Source organism: Grammomys surdaster, unplaced genomic scaffold, assembly GCF_004785775.1.
Source record: "Grammomys surdaster isolate TR1022 unplaced genomic scaffold, NIH_TR_1.0 125877, whole genome shotgun sequence".
In the NCBI taxonomy this organism is placed as follows: Eukaryota; Metazoa; Chordata; class Mammalia; order Rodentia; family Muridae; genus Grammomys; species Grammomys surdaster.
The window spans coordinates 787,553-806,998 of NW_021620702.1; the positions used below are offsets into that span (position 1 = coordinate 787,553).

A 19,446-nucleotide genomic window follows, 5' to 3' on the forward strand; every position below is an offset into this window, starting at 1 on the left:
TCACTGGCACATACATCTACAGATGAACACTTAAGAGGACACGGATGATTGGAACCAACACTATCCAAAGATGCCGGTACCACACCAATTGATTCCCCAGGGTAGACAATAGCAGGCAGGGGTCCAACCTGCTCTAGCCACTAGCCCAGTACCACCCTGGCTGTGCCTTTATCAGGCCTGGTGCTTACAGTTTCTACACCCAAAAGGCAGGGCTGACTATATGCCAAGCTGCAGTATTATGGCCCAGGCCACCATGTCCAGGTGACCATGCAACGATAAAAGCGAGCCAATGCCTGGACCATGTGAACCTCATGGCCTGCAAATGGTCGGGAAATCTTCTGCCCCTTCAGTCCTTAGTGTCCCATCTCCATCAGCTCTGACACCTAGTGATCAAAGCGAGCAAGCATCTTCCCCAGGGTCACAGCACCCACAGGAGCCCTCTCAACACTAAGAGGCCACTGGGTTCACTTGCCTAGCCACCCCACCTTCTCAGCCCTCAACTCCCAGGCCTGTCTTTTTCTCCAAACACCATGCTCCAACTCCTTCCTAGGCTCAGCATCAATTGTGCCTCTAACTTCTGCTCTCAGGTCTCCAGTGTCGCTCCTACCTCATAAACCCAGGGTGGTTGTGCAAAGCTGGAATTACCTCTGTGCCTATGGGTGCTGTCCTAGCCCCAGGAGCCAGCACCTGCTTGACCCTTTCCCGTCCCCAGTTCCCCAGCATGGAGACCGTACCCTCACCTACCTGATGAATAACAGATGGGCATCTCACCCCCTAGACAAAATCACTTGCTCTTTAATTGCTGTTAAGATTCACACCACCTGCTTTGGAGGTGAGGGGGGTAACCCCTGCCCCCTCTCTACTCCACTCCCCAATTACCTGGTCTTTTGCAAAATATTTTAGCCAGGAAAAAAAAAAAAAGACCGGAAACCACTGACACAGACGGCCCAAAGCCGAGTTGACTTAAGGGTGGCAGGGCTGGGCCAGATAAGTCCACACCACCTCCCCCTTTCTGGGGATGTGGCCAGGACCTTGAAACCCTCCTAGCCACTGCACACCCTCTCAGCCCTGGCTGGGAGGGAGCAAAGGATAGAAAAAACAGACCTGGAGCTGCTCCAGGGAGAGAGGGGCTGGACAGAAAGGACTATGGGGGAGGGGTCCCATTGTAGGGGTGCCCCCTACCCCAGATCACCACGGGCGCTGCACAGTCACAGGTACGCAGTCACGGTCACAGACACAACCCGAGAGCACCCCCACCCCACCCCACCCCTGCCCACCCCTGGCTTCCCCTACCCTGAAATGCCCTCCCCTCGCCCCTACCCACCCCATCCCCATGTTGGGGAACAAAGCAATAAATTACAAGGCCCCTCTCTAGTCCCCTCCTGTTCCAATCCTTCTCCCCCACCCCAAGATCGTAAGGGGAAGGACCCAGGCTCTCGGCTCCCCCTGGCTCTTTAGCTTCCATTCATAGTTAGGTAGAGGGGGGATATCTGATTTCCGCTCCTCATGGTCCCTTTCACGGAAAGGGTTGGGGACCCCTCCACCTCCATGGGCAGCAGGGGTCCTGCCCCTCGCTGCCCTCCCCCCTCACTGGGCAGTGAGATTAGCATGGAAGGGGTGGGGTCCCCAAATTGGTCCCAAGTCCCAGGGCTAGTCATTCCCATACTAACCCCTCCCTCTGGCGTGGCGTTGCCCCAGGAGCCAGCCTGGGTTTCGGCTCCCGCCACCAGATTGTAGAACGCAGGCAGGACTGGATTTTTTCCCTGCCCCTAGGGGGCACGAGCCAGCAAAGTCCAAGCACCTTGGAGCCCAAACAGCTGCAAGGGAGTGCCCATCTACAAACACCCAGCAGGTAGACCCAGGGCAATCCAAGTAAGGAAACTGTGTTGTAGGGGCGTGAGCTAGGGTCTCCATGCCTCGCTGGGAAGAGGGAGGTGAGTTTGTGTCTCCTGGGAGGCGTGCGGGGCTGTGCCCTCGTGGGGATAGAAAGTGCTCCCATGGGGCGGGGTGCAGACTGGAGAGGTGAGTGGGTGCATCTGTCCAACGGTCCACCCGGTGCAGTCGTGCCCGGCCCGCGCGGGGGTGGGGGGATGTGTCTCTCCCGCTGCTGGGCAACTATACCAGCGCGATCGTGGTGTCCACGCGGCCCAAGCTGGCAGCGCTGCTCCGGCGCCTCGGGCTGGGCGTGGCGGTGATGCTGGGGGTAGTGGCCGCGCTGGGCGTAGTGGCCGTACTGCCGCCCTCTCCCGGGCAGCCGTGCTGGAGGAGGATGTCTGCACACAGCTGGCTGCCGGCCTGGCGGGCGTAGAACAGAGCCGTGCGGCCCTGCGCATCGCGGGCCGCCACGTCCGCGCCGTACTGCAGGAGGCAAAGGTCGTGTGACTACGCACCATCCAAGGGACCCCCACCCACAGGCTGCCCACCCGACGTCTCCAAGCCCACCTCCAGGCTCCCTTTCCCTACCTCTCCGCTCACGTACCCACAACAGCAGCTGTGTAATGACAACGTGGGCGAGCTCGGCCGCCAAGTGCAGCGGCGAGCGGAGCTGCGGGTCCTCCACACTGGTGTCGAGCGGCCCATGTCGAGCGTGAGCCAGAAGCAGCAAAACAGCGGCCACGTCCTGGGCCTCCACAGCGGCCCACAGCTGGCGGCCCAGCGGCTCCTCCGTGGTGCCCAGAGGCGCCAGGAACAGCAGCTGCTCGTACTTGGCGCGAATCCACGACTCACGCTCCTCTCTGCAGCACCGGGGACCAAGGGAAAGAGTTATAAGGGACCTTTTATCCAGACCTCCCAGGAATTGTACACTCTCACGCCGATCCTCGATCCTTACCGCGAAGAGTCCCGCGTGGGCTTGGCACGGCCCCGAGTGTCACTCTCCCACACACGGTTAGCCGTGTCGTTGCCAATGGCCGTCAGCACCAGGGTCAGCTCCCGCGGCCAGTCGTCCAAATCCAGCGAACGCACTCGGGAAAGGTGTGTGCCCAGGTTCCGGTGGATGCCAGAACACTCGATGCAGATGAGTGCGCCCAGATTCAAACTGGCCCACGTAGGGTCTGGGACAAGATACAACAGTAAGACAGACACCTCACCATTCATCGGACTGGAGCTAACTTTATATTCTGGAACCCCACGCTCCAGTTCCCTCAGCGATGCCCTTGCACTCACTGGGGGCTCCACAGTCCACGCAGGTCGAGTTTCCCTTTGCGTTTCGGATCGCCTGGATGGCCACGGCTTCGCTTTGGCTGTCAGTGCGCAGCTGCAGAGGAGTTGAAGTTAGCGCTGGCACAGCGTACCTCTGACCCTCCCCTTCTCCCCCCAACCCTCCCTCCCACCTCTTCTAGCCTCCATCCATAGCGTCAAAACAGCTACCTTGACCTTGCTGCTCTCACAGCCCTGCAGACTGGCCAGGATCTGACTCTCGATGGCCTGAACCCAAGCATCCCGCTCCTCGAAGCTGGCTGCCTCAAAGTGCCACGTCTGACCAGTGCTGGACACGATCAGGAACTCAAAGTTTTCCTCTGGGTGGGTGGATGGGAGAGTTCAATGAGGGGCAGAGTTCAAGCAGAAGGCTTTCCCCCAAACCCTTCCTCCCTGATGTCCTTGGAGTCCCTGGGGTGGGGTTGGGGTGGGGGACAGTGGAAGGAAGGGGGAGCAGAGGGTGGGAAACAGCAGGAAGCCCGAGTACATGCAGGGAGAGGCAGGGCCCTCCACCCGTCTGCACCCCAGCTGAGCACCCCTCCCAGCTCCCACTTGTTACCTGCTTTATAAATATTTCTTAAACTACCAAAGGATTTTAGTTTCCACATTTTGCGCTTGGCTGGTTTCCCGAAGCAAAGGAGATAGAGACAGAATGAAGAGCAAACAGAGAGAGAGAGAGAGAGAGAGAGAGAGAGAGAGAGAGAGAGAGAGAGAGGGAGAGAGAGAGAGAGAGAGAGAGAGAGAGAGAGAGAGGCAAGAGAGAGAGATAGACAGAGAGAGAGAGAGAGAGGCAGATGGAGAGACAGACAGACAGTGACAGAGAGTGCCAGAGACAAAGCAGGACAGACAGATGGGGAGAGAAAGCAGAACTGAAGTCAGTGGCCCCGGAGCAGAGTGGAGCGGAAGCCAAGAGCCATGAGAATAGGCAGGTCTGGAATCCGGGTCCGAGCACCCGGAGGAGGACGCACGGGGTGGGATGGAGGGGCAGGCACTGTGACCAGAGAGAAACCTGCTTTCTGTGGGGAAGGGGTGTCAGAGTTTGTGTGAACAGTAGGAAAGGGGGCAAGAGGCTGGAATGGGGGCCCTGGGGCTCAGAAATCAGCAGAAGAGGGCTAGGGATTGTTAGGGAGGGGGACAGGCTTAGGGATCAGTGATGAAGGGCTGTAAATCTGCCATTCATAGGTGAGAATAAAAACAGGGGCTGGAGGAGTCAGTAGGGACACTGAGTTCAGGGGCTGCAGAGGATGGGGTCAGAAGTGTAGACGCGGGCAGGGACTAGGAGTCACGAAAAGAACAGGGCTAGGAATGGGGCGGACAAGAGCTGGTTGGTGTCCGTCCATCCGTTTCCACATAGTTATGTGCAGAGGTGATGAGAGTCAAGCCCTCAGCTCAGGACTTATCCTGCTCTGCAGGAGCTAGGTCAGGGGTTCGGGTACAGGGGAGGAGGGGTCCAGAGTGGGAGTGGAACTACCCACCACAGCCTCACCTTCAGCCTGCACAGCCGAGCCTTCAGTCTTAGAAGGTGTGGACAGTTTCTTCCTCCTCTGCTTCTTCACCATGGGCGAAGGCGGGGGTTCCCGACTCAGGGGACTCAGGTCTCCAGATGGGGTACAGTCTTAGGGAGGGGGACACAGTGTCTCAGTTGCCCTTCCATAGACTCCCTTATAGCTTGTATCCTGCCATGAACTAACTGGCATTTTAGGGTATCCCTCCTCAGCTGTCCCTGTCCAAGAGGCTCCCTCATCACTGCTGAGGAGGCCGGCAGGTGATTGAGCACTTAGGAGTCACATCTGTGCTCAGCTCTTAAGCCTGAAGCTCACTAGCTTGTTCCAGACCCTGAGCAAGTTAATCTCCTGAGCCTCAGTTTTTTCTTTCCTAAAATATGGATAATAATCTTGACCTGATACTTTGTTGCAAGGAGCGTTTGTTACAGTGTTACTTCCTGTCAATGTGTGTGTGTGTGTGTGTGTGTGTGTATAAAATTTATAATTTCCGAACGTTTCAAACACTGATGGCTCATTATGTGCTGGTCAAAGTCCTCAATTTGTCAATTAAACCTTAGAGCAGCGGTTCTCAACCTTCCTAATGCCACAGCTCTTTAATACTGTTCCTCACGCTGTGGTGACCCCCAACCATAAAGTATTTTTGTTGATACTTCATAACTGTAATTTTGCTACTGTCATGAATCGTAATGTAAATATCTTTGGAAATAGAGGCTGTGACCCACAGGTTAAGAACCACTGCCTTAGAAACACTTCCCCTTTTTTTCCATTTTTAAAAAAATTTATTTATTTATTTTTAATTTTTCGAGACAGGGTATCTCTGTGTAGCCCTGGCTGTCCTGGAACTCACTCTGTAGACCAGGCTGGCCTCTGCCTCCCAAGTGCTGGGATTAAAGGCGTGCGCCACCACTGGCTGGCTAGAAAAACTTCCTATAGGACAGAAGCTGAACCAGGAACAGGTTGGGTAACTTGCCCCGTGTGGTGAGCCAAACCAGGAACCTGAGCTCAGGCAGACAGATTCACCGCCATGAGACATATGAGTTTGGTGCCACTCACCCGGCAGACATCCCTGTCCCCTTGCTAAACCTCCATCTTACGTCAACCTTCCACCTCCATCCCACTTGGATCTGGAAGCCAGTAGATGAAGAGAGGTCACACTGACCGGTGCTAAGGGCACGGGCCAAATTCCGGTCTGGCTTCAACAGGTGCTTGGATGTCTGGTCTGTTGGAAGCTGCAGAGAACTGGGGCTGGGGCTGGGGCTTGGCATGGGAGTAGAGGCTTCTGTGGGAAGGAGATGGCGAAAAGCTGTCAGTGAACCTGCCCTCTCTCCTGTACCGTACCTGTCGGCCCCTACCCCACACAGCAAGTGCAGTACCAACCCCTCCATCTCCCCACTGGTCTCTTCGGTCCCTGCCTCTTTCCCTGTTCCCTTGTCATGAGCCCCACTTACCGGGGCCTTCACCCATCTGGACGGTGCTCATATCCTTGACCAACCCATTGATGCTGGCTGAGGGGCCGAAAGCAGAGATAGCCCTTGGGGGCCGCTTGCCTGGGACTTTGACCGTTGTTCGTAACAAGTCCATCTCTTTGCCGTGTGTACTGTGGATGTAATCCTGTAGAGGTACAGGGTTGGGGTGTGGGTCTCCGGTCTTTTGGAGTACTGAACATTAGGTAGTAATGTGTGATAGAGAAGAACCTTGCAAACTGATTGGGTTGGGAAGGGCATGTAAGGAGTAGAACTGTCAGACTTGGCCTGGAAACATTTCCTGAATGGCGGGCCAGGGACAGACAGGCTCACTCTTGGTACTGTCCCACCAGACTACAATGGGGGCAATGAATCTGCCTCCCCAGCATAGACAGGTGATGGACTCTAAACCTTCTTCTAAACCTAAGAGGATAGGACTAAAGCCTCCCAGAACAGATTTGAGGACTGGTCAGAGACACATAAAGAACTGAACAGACATCAGGGTTTCCCAGTGTGACCGTCTCCGCTACTCACATTAATGCTGGGGTGGTAGAGTAGAAAGCCATTGCTGGACAAGGTCACATATTTCTTCTTCCATTCTTTGTTCAAGGAATTGCCACTTCGCTTTAGCAGGAAACTCTGGGGAACAGGATGGAAGATGTGTTGGGAAAAAGTCAGCTAAGAACAGCTGCTTGGAGCCTTTCTTCAGCTCGTGAACCTTTTACCTGTTTGATGGGGATGGCTCGCCCACTCCCTGTTGTTTCTCCTCGACTGTCTAAGCTCCGCTTCTCAGAATCGCTGCCCCGACGGTTCTGGAATGATAACTGGAATTAGCCAGAGGATGGGGAAGTTATAAGATGGGTGGACAGTGAGTAGGAAGAGCCCAACAGAGAGGTCTGGAGGCTAAGGATGACCGGCAGGCAATGGGACAGAAGGAAAAGGGAGTTGGCAACAGGAAAGAAGAAAAAGGGTTAGCATGGCCAATACCGCAAAAAGGCTGGTTCGCCGCTTGGCTGCTCGGTGTAAGGACCCTGGGGTGCTCAACCCAGCCACTGCAGCTGCCTCAGCTCGGAGCTCCCGGTGTCCAACATTGGGTGAAGATGGGAGGGAAGAAGAGTAGTCGCTAGTGTGCCCCCCGTTACTAGCCTGGAGGTACATGGAGGAGTCAGCAGAGCTAACATCTGTGCCCACCAAGCTAAGTTAATATCACTGCCTACCATCACCATTACATCATTCCTCATTCCTGCTGACATCACTGCCTACCATCACCATTACATCATTCCTCATTCCTGCTGACATCACTGCCTACCATCACCATTACATCATTCCTCATTCCTGCTGACATCACTGCCTACCGTCACCATTACAGCATTCCTCATTCCTGCTGACATCACTGCCTACCATCACCATTACATCATTCCTCATTCCTGCTGATATCATACCCTCCCGTCAGTATTACATCATTACTCATTCACGCTGACATCAGCAACACAAATCTCCCCTAGCACTGTCACACTGCTTTCTAACACTGTCACACTGCTTTAAGTTTTGTGAAGTTTGACCTCCTGAGTATCGTGCCATGTATTAGTGCAGACAGCCTGAGGAGGGAAGCTGACTTTCTTAGAGACTTTGTAAGTGGTACCTCAAGCCTGGCTGATTTCCAGTTCGATGCTACTTTCTTTCTTGGTTTTGGTTTTTCAAGACAATGTTTCTCTGTGTAGCCCTGGCTGTCCTGGAGCTCACTCTATATATCAGGCTGGCCTTGAACTCAGAGACCTGCCTGCCTCTGCCTCCCAAGTGCTGAAATTAAAGGCGTGAGCCACCACTGCCCGGCCTCAATGTTACTTTCTAAGCCCACCCATTTCCTCACTTCTAATTTTGACATCAGTCTCAGACACCTCTACTCACCTGCCCAGCTACAGGAGTAGACGCAGCTGAATGGCTCGGCGAGCTGGGCAGGGACTTGCAGGCAGCCAGGAGTTGCTGCTGTTTGCGCAAGGTCACCACCTTCTGGGCCACTGAAAGGAAGGGGAATTGGAGGAGTCATGAGCAGGACAGATACCCGCGCAACCCCCTGAGAAGTACCCAAGCCAGAAAATAGCCCTGACTGCCTTGTCACCAGAGCCTCTGTGCCACCTATGCGTAGACAGATTCTCCAGCTCAGAAAGCATCTGTAAATTAATACAACTCTCCATAGGTTCCCAGACCCCTCCTCCCTCCCAGAGGCCAATTTCCTGTCACTGGGAAACACAGAACTGGATACTGGGTCTCTTGGATATCACAGGCTCTCTCGGTTTCCCGTCACGCTCACCCTCCTGGAAGACACGATCCACGTTGAGCCCGTAGGTTGCACAGGTCTCGTAGTAACTGCAACGCTTCATGTCCGTGCACAGAGCCCTGGCTCTCGCGTCACCCACCACTCGAGGAGACGTCGCGCTGATCCTGTCTAGGGGCAGGGGAGGAAGGGGGCAGGACTGGCGTTCATGATTGATTCCTTCTGCCACGTGTGTGGAGCCCAGGCTAGACCTCCTAGAGCTAGAATGTGGGAGAACATCTGTCCTCAAGTGCGCTGATAGTGTCCAAGCCTCTGTGAGTTCTGGGCCCAGCCCAAGTTAAGTTGGTCTCTGTCTCAGTATGTGTGTGTGTGTGTGTGTCTGTCTGTCTGTCTGTGTGTTTCTGTTTGTATGTATGTGTATATCTGTCACCCCCCCCCCCGTGTGTGTGTGTGTGTGTCTTTCTGTTTGTGTGTATGTGTATGTCTGTCTGTACCCCCATGCGTGTGTGTGTGTCTTTCTGTTTGTGTGTATGTCTTATGTCTCTGTCTGTCTGTCTTTCTGTCTCCCCACCCCTGTCTGCATCTGTATATGTGTCTGTTTGTCTCTCTGTATGTATGTATGTATGTGTGTTTCTGTTTATGAACATGTGTATGTCTCTCTGACCCCCTCAAAGTGTGCATGTGTCTTTCTATTTGTGTATGTTTATGTCTCTGTGTGTACGTGTGTGTTTTCAGGCAAAACTCCAGAGGTTGAGTTGGAGTTTCCTGACGATAGCTGAGACTCCCAGGTGATAAACATCCCATCTTGAACTTAAAGGACACCTGGCCCCGGAACAAGGGGAGAGTCTGATGCCTATAGATAAGAGGTGGGCTGTTCATTCTCCATCAGAAACCAGGAGGCAAGAGACAGGAGGCTGGCAGAGACCGATAGCAACAACCTAAATGCTTCCGAGTTACTGCTAGGAGAAGTCAGTCTCCTACTCACCTGGTTTCCTCAGTACTTCCTTGTTTGCAAAGAAATTTCTTTTAAACAGTGTCAGCCTGACCCAGCTGAAGGGAAAAGCTTTCTATCCACACTAGGACTTGACGTTTTCTGTGTATCCCGCGGTAGTGGTGTCAGAAACAGCAATGTGAACACAGTACGTAACAACATTTCCAGAGGGGAACAGAGATGGCCATTACAGCTGCCCTGCCCTCCCTTCTGTCCTCTCTTCTCTGCTCAGACCTTGGGAACTCTGTTTGTTCATTACTTCCTTATTTGGACATCAGGCTCCCTCTAGAGGGATGCTGGGCTGTAAATAGGCAGCAGGACACCTCCCAAATTATCAACCATGGTGGGCAGTACCGATCTACCCTCCACCCACCTCTAAACACAGGGCTTCCATGTCCTCTCCTTACCTTGGGTTCCAACCAGAGCCAGGGCCAGACCTCCTCGGCCCTCCCCACGGAGGGCGCTCAGCTGTCCGTGGAGCCGGCTCACAGCCTGGAAACTGCTCTCATCTTCCAGGCTGAAGACGAAGATCACAGCATCTGCCCAGCCTGAGAACTTGCAGGGGACGAGAAAGCAAACAGAGGTCACACAGGCCCACTCCTTCTGGGTATCATTCAGAGGGTCTCCTAGCAAGCCACGGAATGCTTGTGTCTGGTACTGACCCTAGCCAGTAATGGCCTGCTATGACCACTGTCTCCGTGCCTCACCTTGGCATCGGGTGCCCCTGCTTCCTCTCGGATCAGCACCAGATGGGTCTGACCATCCACCAGCATCTCCTTCTTATACTGCTCACCTGCCCAGAAGAAGTTTAATGGGTCAGAGGGCAGGTCACCAGACCTTCCCATGGTCCCTGAACTTTAGCTCTTGGGCCTTGAGTCCCATCATGGTACCTGCCCAGGTACTGGTCTCCCAGCCTTAGCTTACTGTGACTCCTGAAGACTTACTCTCAGTCTTCTCCAGCACCTGGTATGAACCTGTAAGGAATCTGTGGATGAGGGATGACTTCCCACTCCTGACATCACCCAGTACACCCTAAAAAGAGAGATGTGACACGGAGACAGTAGGGGTTACCAAAGGGCAGGATGCTGGGTCTGCTCACGCCAGAGAGCTACAGACCTACAGGCAGTGTCAAGCCACCAAAGAAGGATCTTCGGGGCTTCTAGTCAGCTGGGAACAGTGGGGCATGCCATGGTAAGAAATGGTCCCAGGCTGAAGCAGACCACAACCTAAGCAATGCCTATTTTGTGCCCCCTCTCTCTCTCTTGCTTAATAATACATTAAATTAAACATGTTTGTGTAGTGGGGCATAGGTCTAGGCATTAGCTGAAAGTTTTATCCAGTTCTAGGCAATAGGACACCAATAGGTTTTTTGTTTGTTTTTGTTTTTAAGCTAGAAATGAGAAGCCAGAACAAATGGAACGTGAGTAGAGAAGTTGGAGTATGTATGAAGCAGATCCCTCAATACTGCTTGGATACTAAACTCAAGAGTTCTTGGTTTCACAGAGAGGAGCGAGGGAGTTCCCGGGAGAGGTAAACCTTCTCTGCAAGCCAAGAGTCTGGGCTACCTACCAGGCGCAGTTCGGGAATTGATCGGCTCAAAGTCCATTCCTGGCTATTGACCACAGCCTCTGGAAAGGGAAAGCTAAAGTAAGAAGGGAGAGAGTCTGGCCTAGGAGGACGCTCAGCTCTCAGCCACTCTCTTTTCTGAGGGGCTCACCTAACCCTGAGGACCCTGCCTGCAGTGGCTCAGGTCTGAGTGGTCCCCAGTCCTCCCATCCCAGCCGTTCTCCCCGCAGCTGTTGCCACCACTCAGCGGTTGCTTAGCAACAGAGCTAGCAAGACAAAAATACTTCAGTTGGCATCTCCCTTAAACACATCCCCGAACGTGGGTCCTTGCCCCAGACCCGACCAGGACTTTACTAGCAATGATTTCCCTACACTACAGAGAGTAGAGGGGTCCCCCTGACATTCTTGGGGCAGATGCTAGAGGGAAGGCCTTGGTACTAGGATGGACTGGGTCTTCTCACACCTCCGTTTCACAGGAGAAGCCAGGTGAGGGTTCTCCTGCCCTTTTTCAAGGTCAGTAGTACAGGTAGTTCTAACCCCTGTCCATCGCTAAAGGGGGACAAAACTTGGGTTTTCCTCGGCCTAGACCTCCATGGCCTCCGAAAGAACCGGTAGGGTAAAGCTCCATCCCCAAGCAGAAAGAAACCACAAGCCTGGGGAGAAAAGATTCTCCTTGCGCCCGCCGGGTCCAGCCCCCGCGCCTGACACTGACCGGACGTTCCCGGGGCGCCGCAGCTGCGGCGGGAACTCGGGGATCCGGAGCCATCTGCTCCCACCCGCTCAGAAGCCAAACCCCCGGGGCCGCCCCCGCTTCCAGACCCGCCTCCCCTCCGGGGAATGTGAGCGGAACCGAGTCGTCGGTCGCACCCCCCCTCTCCCAACGCGCCTGTCTCTAACCAGTTAGAAAATAATAAGAAAGTCACCCCTCGGGAGAAGACTTAAATAAATAAGGCGACCTCCTTGTATGGCCTCCCAAGTCTCCCGGGATAAGAATTGTCTTAGCAGCAGTTCCGCCCCCTGCCTCACTCCGGGGTCAGCCCCGGGCGGGTTTCGACGCCGCTGTGGGGCGGGGGTGGGTAGTGCGGGAAGCCAGGCTTCCTATCTGCCCCCTCTCGGTTCACATTTAAATCTGCACGTTCCAGCCCCCGCTCGCTCAAGAACCGCCCAATCCACCTTCAGTGCATGGAAAAGCCACCAGCCGGCTCTCAACCCAGGAGACCTGTCCCTGGCGAGGTGCCTGCAAGGTCACTGCCACACCACCTGTGCCACTCGGGAAACTGAGGCTCCACATCCCCTGCACCTCCAAGGTCCTTCCAACACAAGCAAAGCCCCTATCGCCTTGTTTGCAGAATCCAACCATGGCTGGGATTGGGGCCTGAGGCTTCTGTGGGGGGAATTTCCTACAGTTGGCACCAAGGAGGCCATCATTTCCCGGGAAGCACAGACTCGCTCAGGAAAACACCCATCTTAGTCTCCTCGCTTCGGGACCTCTTCCTATCCTTGGCCCCATCCCTTAGTAGAGGAGCCTGGCTCCTCCATCCACCCAAGAGAAAAGCCCCCTCCTCCTTCCTTGCACAGTGTCCCCTCATCCCAAGTAAGCATCCAGGTGTCTCAGGCCCTGACCCTTCCCTACTCACTAGGGGAGGCGCGGAGCTCTGCGCCCAGCAGCTCCCTGGACCCGCTGCTGGAAGACAAGCCTTGGGGTCCGGGAAGGGGCCCGGGGCCGGGAGGCCCTCCTGTGCTCTTGGTGAAGATACCGCTGATAAACTTGAGCATCTTGCGGTCACGAGTGGACGCTCGGCCGCCCTCCCGGCCCCTTTTCAGCCCCGGAGCTGGTGGCTCCAGAGTGATAGGGGGTGCAGGCCCGAGGGGCTGCGTGGAGGCGGCAGTAACAGAAGTAGCTGGAACTGGGATTGCTGGCACCGTGAGCGGAGGAGAGCCGGCACTGGGTCCTGGGTGCAAGTCACTATTGTCCAAGGTCTTACTCTTGCCTTTCCGAGGGGACAACTTCCCTCTCGCTCCAGCCCCAGCCCCGACCCCACCAGAGGTCGTGACTGCAGCGCCCCCTCCCCCGCCGGCCGCAACGGCAGAAGCTCCAGTCCCGGCGGTGCTCTTTGACCCCTTGACCCTGGGTTTGCCCTCGCTTTCGGGCCATGACAGGCGGCTACCCGCGCCCTTGCCCCCGCCGGCTTTGGCTCCACTAGTGGTCACGGTCTTGAAAGGCTTGGGAGCTGGTGGAGGAGGCGCCACCTTGAGCCTTCGGCTACCGGTGCCAGGATGCGGGGAGGACGAGCCCGGGACGCCGCCACCCGTCCGGCCTTCAGGTTCCGGACCCCCCCAGCTCGGGCTGCTGAGTAGAGGGCGCCGGGAGGAAGGAGCGCCCCCCGGCTTGGAGTCCGGGCTCAGCCCCCCGGAGAGCTGGGGTCCCGGAGGGGCGGCCCACAGGGACAGTCGGCGACCCGGAGCCGGGGAGACCGGGCGAGCCGGACTGGCCGGAGCCGGGGACAGCGCGGGGGGCTCCGCGCCCCCGGCGCCCGCGCTGCTGGTGCTGATCCACAGCGCATCCTGCCGGTGGAAGAGACGCTCGTGCCGCTTCTTGCCGGGTTCCTCCGCGCCTCGGGGGCTGCCAGGATCTCGGGGCTCGGAGCCTCTGGCCCCGGGGGCGCCGGCCGCGGCTGCAGACGGAGAAGGCGGCGGCGGAGGTACCGACTCGAGCTTGACCAGGGTCAGCGAGATGAGGTAGGTCGTTGTCCGGCGCTGAAGCGCGCCCGCGCCCCGGCTCATGGGGCCCGGAGACCCCCGAGCTGGGGAGGGGAGGGGACTCCCCGGGTCTGCCTCAGGGGGGGCCCGGCCATGGGGCCGCCCTGCTCGCTGCCCCCAGCCCCCGGACCCCTCTGAGCCCCCGGCCCGGCTCCGCTGTCGCCGCCGCCTCCGCCGCCTCCTCTTGCGCCCCCCTCCCATCACATGGGGCGCCCCCTCCCCATGCTCCCCGCCCTGCGCCCCCACCCCCTTGGAGCCCCGGGACCTTGGTGCTGCTCCAGAGAGGCGCGCCGGATCGTGCACCCCGGTCTGGGTGGGGGCGTTGAGATGGGCGGAGAAGGGTGGGGAGGACAGTAGTGGGGGCAAATGGGGATGAAGGAAAAGAGGGTAGAAAAGGGGACAGGGGACTGGGGGAGAAGCTCGGGTGAGGGGAAGACAGGGGCGGGAATGCGGGCTCAATGGGCAGAGGCCGCGGATGCAGTGGGAAAGGGGGGTCTTGAGGGTAGGAGACTAGTGGGGCTGTCTGTGCGGGGGATTCGCAGGAGCACGGGGAGGATGCTAGGGATGGAGATATTGGAGGCGGTGGGGGAGGAAAGAAGGGAACGGGAGGGGGTAGGAACCCACGGGTCTGGGGTCTGGGAGGGGAGGGGCGTGGATCCTGGAGAAGAGTCGTGGAGGGGGGGTTCTCCCGGGATCGGCTCGGTCCGGATGCGCGTTGTGTCCGGGCGCTCCCCTCACATTGAGGAGGAGGCGGCCCGCGGGCCCCCCCACCCCATCTCTCCCCCCCCCTCACCACCAGCACCGCTGTCTGCTAGGGCGGTACAAAATCCAGGACTGGATTTCCCTTCCAAAACCTGGACTGGATTTCCTAGGACTTGGATTCACCTCCAACAACTACCTTGCCCCCTCATTTCTCACACCAAGGTTAGGGAACACGAATGTGGACCGTGACATTTAGGGACAAAGGTACAAATTGAACTATTGGCTGGACAGGTACAGAGAACAGAGCGAACTCTTTTGGTCCCCGTCAATTCTGGGTCTGAACTGGGATATCCCTTCCCAGGACCTTTTCCCTTTCCCTCCACAGGGTACCTGGGTGAGTCTCCCTTCTCATCACGCAGCTGCCTCTCCCACCCCACTCCCACCCATACTGAGTACTTGCACTGCGCCTTGAACTCATTGTCCCAAAGAGAACTTGGAAAGTGTCCCCAGGGATGGGGACAAACAAGGAACTTAGAAGGGTAGGAAGGGGGTGGGTGACTCTGGAGGGGAGAGGCTTGAGGGCTTCTGAGCCCAATCTACAGCGTGAGTCAAAGGCCCAGCTCAAGGTGGAAGAAATACATCTACCGACTGACACCCCCCCTATTCCAAAATGCATCTAGTCTCCATAGCAACCGTAGCTCCAAGAGTGCCTCCGAAGCAGCAGCGGGGATAAGCGGAGAGGAGGGACCAGTGTGTAGGATGGGTGGGAGACCAATCAGGGGATGCTGGTTAGTGAAGGCCCTACTCTCACACCTGGATACCCACCTGCGGGGGGGGGGATTTTGCTCCCTGGACACAAGGAACCCCCTTAGCTGAGCCAGCGGGAGCCAGCCTTTTAGGTGGTTTTATTCAGTGTCCTGAGGTCTATGTAGCTGGGTTCTTACAGCAGGTGTGGGGGGGGGGAGGCAGAGTGAATGGACACCATTTGTGCTGTGTCCCCACCCCTTTGGGGGGCTTTGGAGTTCAAGGCTTTGTCCTCCAGAGAGGCAGAGAAATATGAGCAGTTAAGCCCGTGCAGAAGAGAGACTGAGACCCCATGGAGGGAGGGGGGCTGGAAGGAAGAAGATCTCCTTGAAGCCTTGGAGACCCCTACCCGGGATCTGGAGAATCTCGGCGGTACTTTGATTTGGCGTCCCACCCTCCTGACGCAGCCCAGACTATAATAAGTGCTGCCGTGGGCGGCTCTTGGAGGCAGGAGCCAGCACCGTGTTCTTCGGCCTGGTAGGGGGTAAGGGTTGGGGGCTGAACCGGGATGTGGGGAGTCCTTTTGTTCTACAGAGACCCAGATCCCATTTGGAGGTCAATGGTTTCTTAGGGACTGCCCATTAAACGTCCTCAGGGCAGGAGACCCACCCTAATTTTTCATGAAGGAGACAATTTCATAAACGGGAATTGTTAGCTTTTTAGTATTTGGGGGTGGAGTGACCTCCGTTTTCCTTCATATTTAGAGTCAACAGAATTCTGTCTCAGAAAAGAACAAATTACTTAGGAAGGGCACACCTTTGCCAGGTGAGGTGGTACAGTCTTTTGAGGAAGCTGAGACAGAAGGATAGGATAGCTCAAAGTTTAAGGCCAGCCTAAGCTACACAGTGAGTCCAAGGGTAGCCTGAGATAGACAGCAGGACCCAAACTCAGACTCAGAAAACAAAAACCCATAGTGTTGTACTGGGATTGTGGAGTGGTAGAGTGTTTGCCTGGCGCGGTAGGAGGCCTGGAGGCCCTAGGTTTTATCCCCAGCAATGCACAGGACACATAAAGATACAGAGAAAGGTCTAACAGCTGCCACTACCTCCTTACCCTTCTTCCTTCTTTCTTTGTTTCCTTTTCTTTTTAGATAGCTGCTCAGTATGTAACGTAGCTGGGTCTAGGACTTGCTCTGAGTGGAGACCGCTCGAGAATCCCCAGTCCTGCTCCATTCTGGTAAACTGTGAGACTATGGTGTTAGGGTTACTGGGGTGCCCCATCACACTAGCTCTCCCCGCCCTTTCTAGGACGAAGAGAATATCTTTGCTTGATCCCAACCCCATGCTACTCCAGACAAAGGTTGAATCTAGAGTTATTGCCTTAGGCAGTTCTGTGGACCAGCTTCCCTAGGTCTCCCTTTCTTATCAGTGTGGCTATCAGGGAAGATGCAAGTATATTTCCTGTCAGAGGCTTGTGTTCAGGAGCTAAAAGAGATGCTAGTTCCAGAAGGGTAATGAGAAGACAGAGGTGTGGAAACTGTCCCACTAAAAACCTAAACCAACCAAGCCTGCCCCCAAATTGTGCCCTGGTGTCAGAAGGTGTCCTGTATAGAAAGTATGTATGTATGTGTGTGTGTGTGTGTGTGTGTGTGTGTGTATGTATGTATGTATGTATGTATGCATGCATGTATTGACATTTCTTTCCCAAAGAAGTAGCTGAGAACAGAGAGGTCTGATAACTGGAATGATCAGGGTCCGATGGAGGTTGGGCTTCCTTCTCCCTGACACAATTCTCGAGCAAGGAAGCCTACTTCTGTGAGTTCTTGGGAATCCAGAAATGGACAGAATATAACAGCCCCCCAGTTTCTCAGTGCTGGGCCTCATAGATGGAGAACAGACTTGCCAGGGCCCCAGCACAGGATCCAAGGCTACAGTGGGCAGGAGGATGTGGCAGATGCTGTTGCCATGACAGCACTTCCTCCCAGTGTTGTCATCAGTTACTCTAATGGCACTAAGGAGGTAGAACGGAAGGAACCCGAGGGGAAGACAAGAAGGGGAGACAGAAGAAGAAGGGACTGAGGCAGGTCCCGGGGACCTCGCTGCACTGCGGCTGTCTAAAGTGTGGAGTTTTAAGGGTTAGTGTGTCTGGGACCTTGACATCCTTGGTGGAATATCATCTACCCTCCCCCCCGCCCCCTGCGTGTGTGTTTCTCCACAGCTGGAGAACAAGAGGTCACTGATCTTTAGTGGGTCCTGGGAATGAACACATTATCAAGTCCCAGAACCTTCTGCCCCGACAGCTTCCTGTTCTAGACTCCTCACACACGGACTCCATCTATGGAGTCTGTCTCCCCAGTGTGTATCCAGTCTCTGCTGCCAAAAAGGTCAGTTCCACGGTGACCAGTATTTTGTTCAGAGTGGGTTTTTGGAAAGAGGAATAATAATATCCCCCATGTCTTTTTCCATGTCCCCTAATGTCTTCTTCCCAGCTCTATCTTTGCAACTAGGAAGTCCATGCTTGGACAGCCAGAAATTGTGTTAAGACACAGAGCTAAGCTTTTCTGTGTCCCGTACTGGTCCCCAAAGCAGCCAAGTTAGGGACTGATGCATCTCTTACCTCGTATGCTGTTCAGTGAGGCCTGGATGCCAGCTCGGAGTTCAGGGTCACCCACTCTCTCTGCCAGCTTCCTGAGTCGGCTTAGAGCTTGCTTGGTCACCTCATGTCGCCTGACTTCTGCTCTTACTGTAGCTATAGCCAACTGCCTCTGGGCATGCATGTTGCGCAGACTTGCCTTGCCAGACTACCAACCACCTCTGGCTCCAAATCCCATGACCCCACAGCCCCCAAACTTCAGAAGGCCCCTTCTGCTGTGCCCCAGGACTCCCCGACCCTGCCCGCCCTTCCGTCTGTTGGCCTCACTTCCTGACTGGTGAGCTTCAAACCCACAACCCACACTGTACTACCTCTTACACCTCCTGCCCCCTCTAGCGTTGGGCCTTCAGCTCTGACAGCCTGCCCCGGTTACCATCGCTCAGTCAGGTGAGTGGAGCAACCTTAATTGAGTGATCCCACAGCCCCAGTGGGAGGTAGCTAATTAAGATGGGCGTGGATTCTGGGAGAATGTGGCTAGTAGAATTTCAGGTAGGATCCATACGCTTGGCGATTTGCAAATTTAGCTCAGAAAAACCATAGAAATCTGTATATACTTACTTGGTCTGTCACCACAGAGGCCTGCATGTGCTGGGGAAATAGCTCAGCCATTAACGCTAAGGCTCACACTTCTAAACATCAAGAGTTTGGGCTCCAGTTATGTCTCTCTACACATTTCTAAAGGCTTCGCTTAGTCACTATACTACCTATAGTATACTGTAGCATACTACCTATAGTATACTGTAGCATACTACCTATAGTATATTGTAGCATACTACCTATAGTATACTATAGTATAGCTGTATACCTGTAGTATACAGCTACTCACTCTAACCATCTCCTGTTTAAAAGACCCGAGTAGTTATGGGGTAAATGAATTATAGGGGAGAAAATAACCTATAACCCAACACAACTATGTGCTCCAAGTTCAGTTTCTAACACAGTAATTAGCATGTGTGTAACATTTAATCATTTACAATGTACTTTCATATATATTCACAACAAGCCCAAAGGATGGGATAATTTACCACTGTTATGAAGAAGTGGAAACCATTTTGCAGAAAGGCCAATCACAGGTGAACAAAGATATTGTAATTTGAAACACACACAAGTGAGGTACGTACCACTGTTCTGCCCTCGATTTGTGACCTGAAGTAGAAGAAGAATGAGTAATTGAAGGAGAAAACAGAGATAAAGCAAGTTTGGGGTCATGGGTAATAGGTAGTTTGGCCCAATTAGTATTATTTTTGGCATCTGTATGTGTGTATGGTGTTCATAGGTGTGTATGTTCCTATGTGTTCTGGTTTCATTTCTCTTACTGTGATACAATACTCTGTCAAAAAAGCAACTTAGTCAAGAAGGGGTTGCTTCAGCTTACAATTATCAGTTATAGTCAAGTCAGGAACTTCAAACATTAGGTCACATTGCATCCATAATCAAGAGCAGAGAGAACTGAATGTATATATGCATATATGCTCTTACACAGTTCGTGACTTCCTGCCTAGGGAGTGGGGCCACCCACAGTGGACTGGTGCTTCCCATATCAATTCATTAAGACGGGCCCACAACCCAACCCACTGTAGACAAAATCCT

At 54.7% G+C, this 19,446-nt stretch overlaps 1 protein-coding gene across 2 annotated transcripts; it reads right to left on the minus strand.

Moving 5' to 3' along the window:
* Window positions 1–775: 775 nt before the first annotated feature.
* Agap2 (ArfGAP with GTPase domain, ankyrin repeat and PH domain 2) lies at window positions 776–18,083 on the minus strand. 2 transcript variants are annotated; one of them, XM_028752143.1, is made up of 18 exons: window positions 12,636–14,511; window positions 11,002–11,060; window positions 10,377–10,464; window positions 10,140–10,225; window positions 9,840–9,987; window positions 8,478–8,612; window positions 8,075–8,184; window positions 7,154–7,312; window positions 6,892–6,978; window positions 6,701–6,805; window positions 6,152–6,314; window positions 5,863–5,982; window positions 4,685–4,813; window positions 3,370–3,518; window positions 3,166–3,256; window positions 2,831–3,053; window positions 2,480–2,735; window positions 776–2,358 (listed from the first exon to the last, which is right to left on the minus strand). In XM_028752143.1, the coding sequence occupies exons 1-18, from the start codon at window positions 13,957–13,959 to the stop codon at window positions 2,116–2,118; spliced, it is 3,675 nt and encodes a 1,224-aa protein (XP_028607976.1). In that variant the 5' UTR covers window positions 13,960–14,511; the 3' UTR covers window positions 776–2,115. The 2 variants fall into 2 exon arrangements, with proteins under 2 accessions (XP_028607976.1, XP_028607977.1); XM_028752144.1 differs by lacking the exon at window positions 12,636–14,511 and adding an exon at window positions 17,821–18,083 and having other exon boundaries at window positions 1,369–2,358.
* Window positions 18,084–19,446: the final 1,363 nt, after the last annotated feature.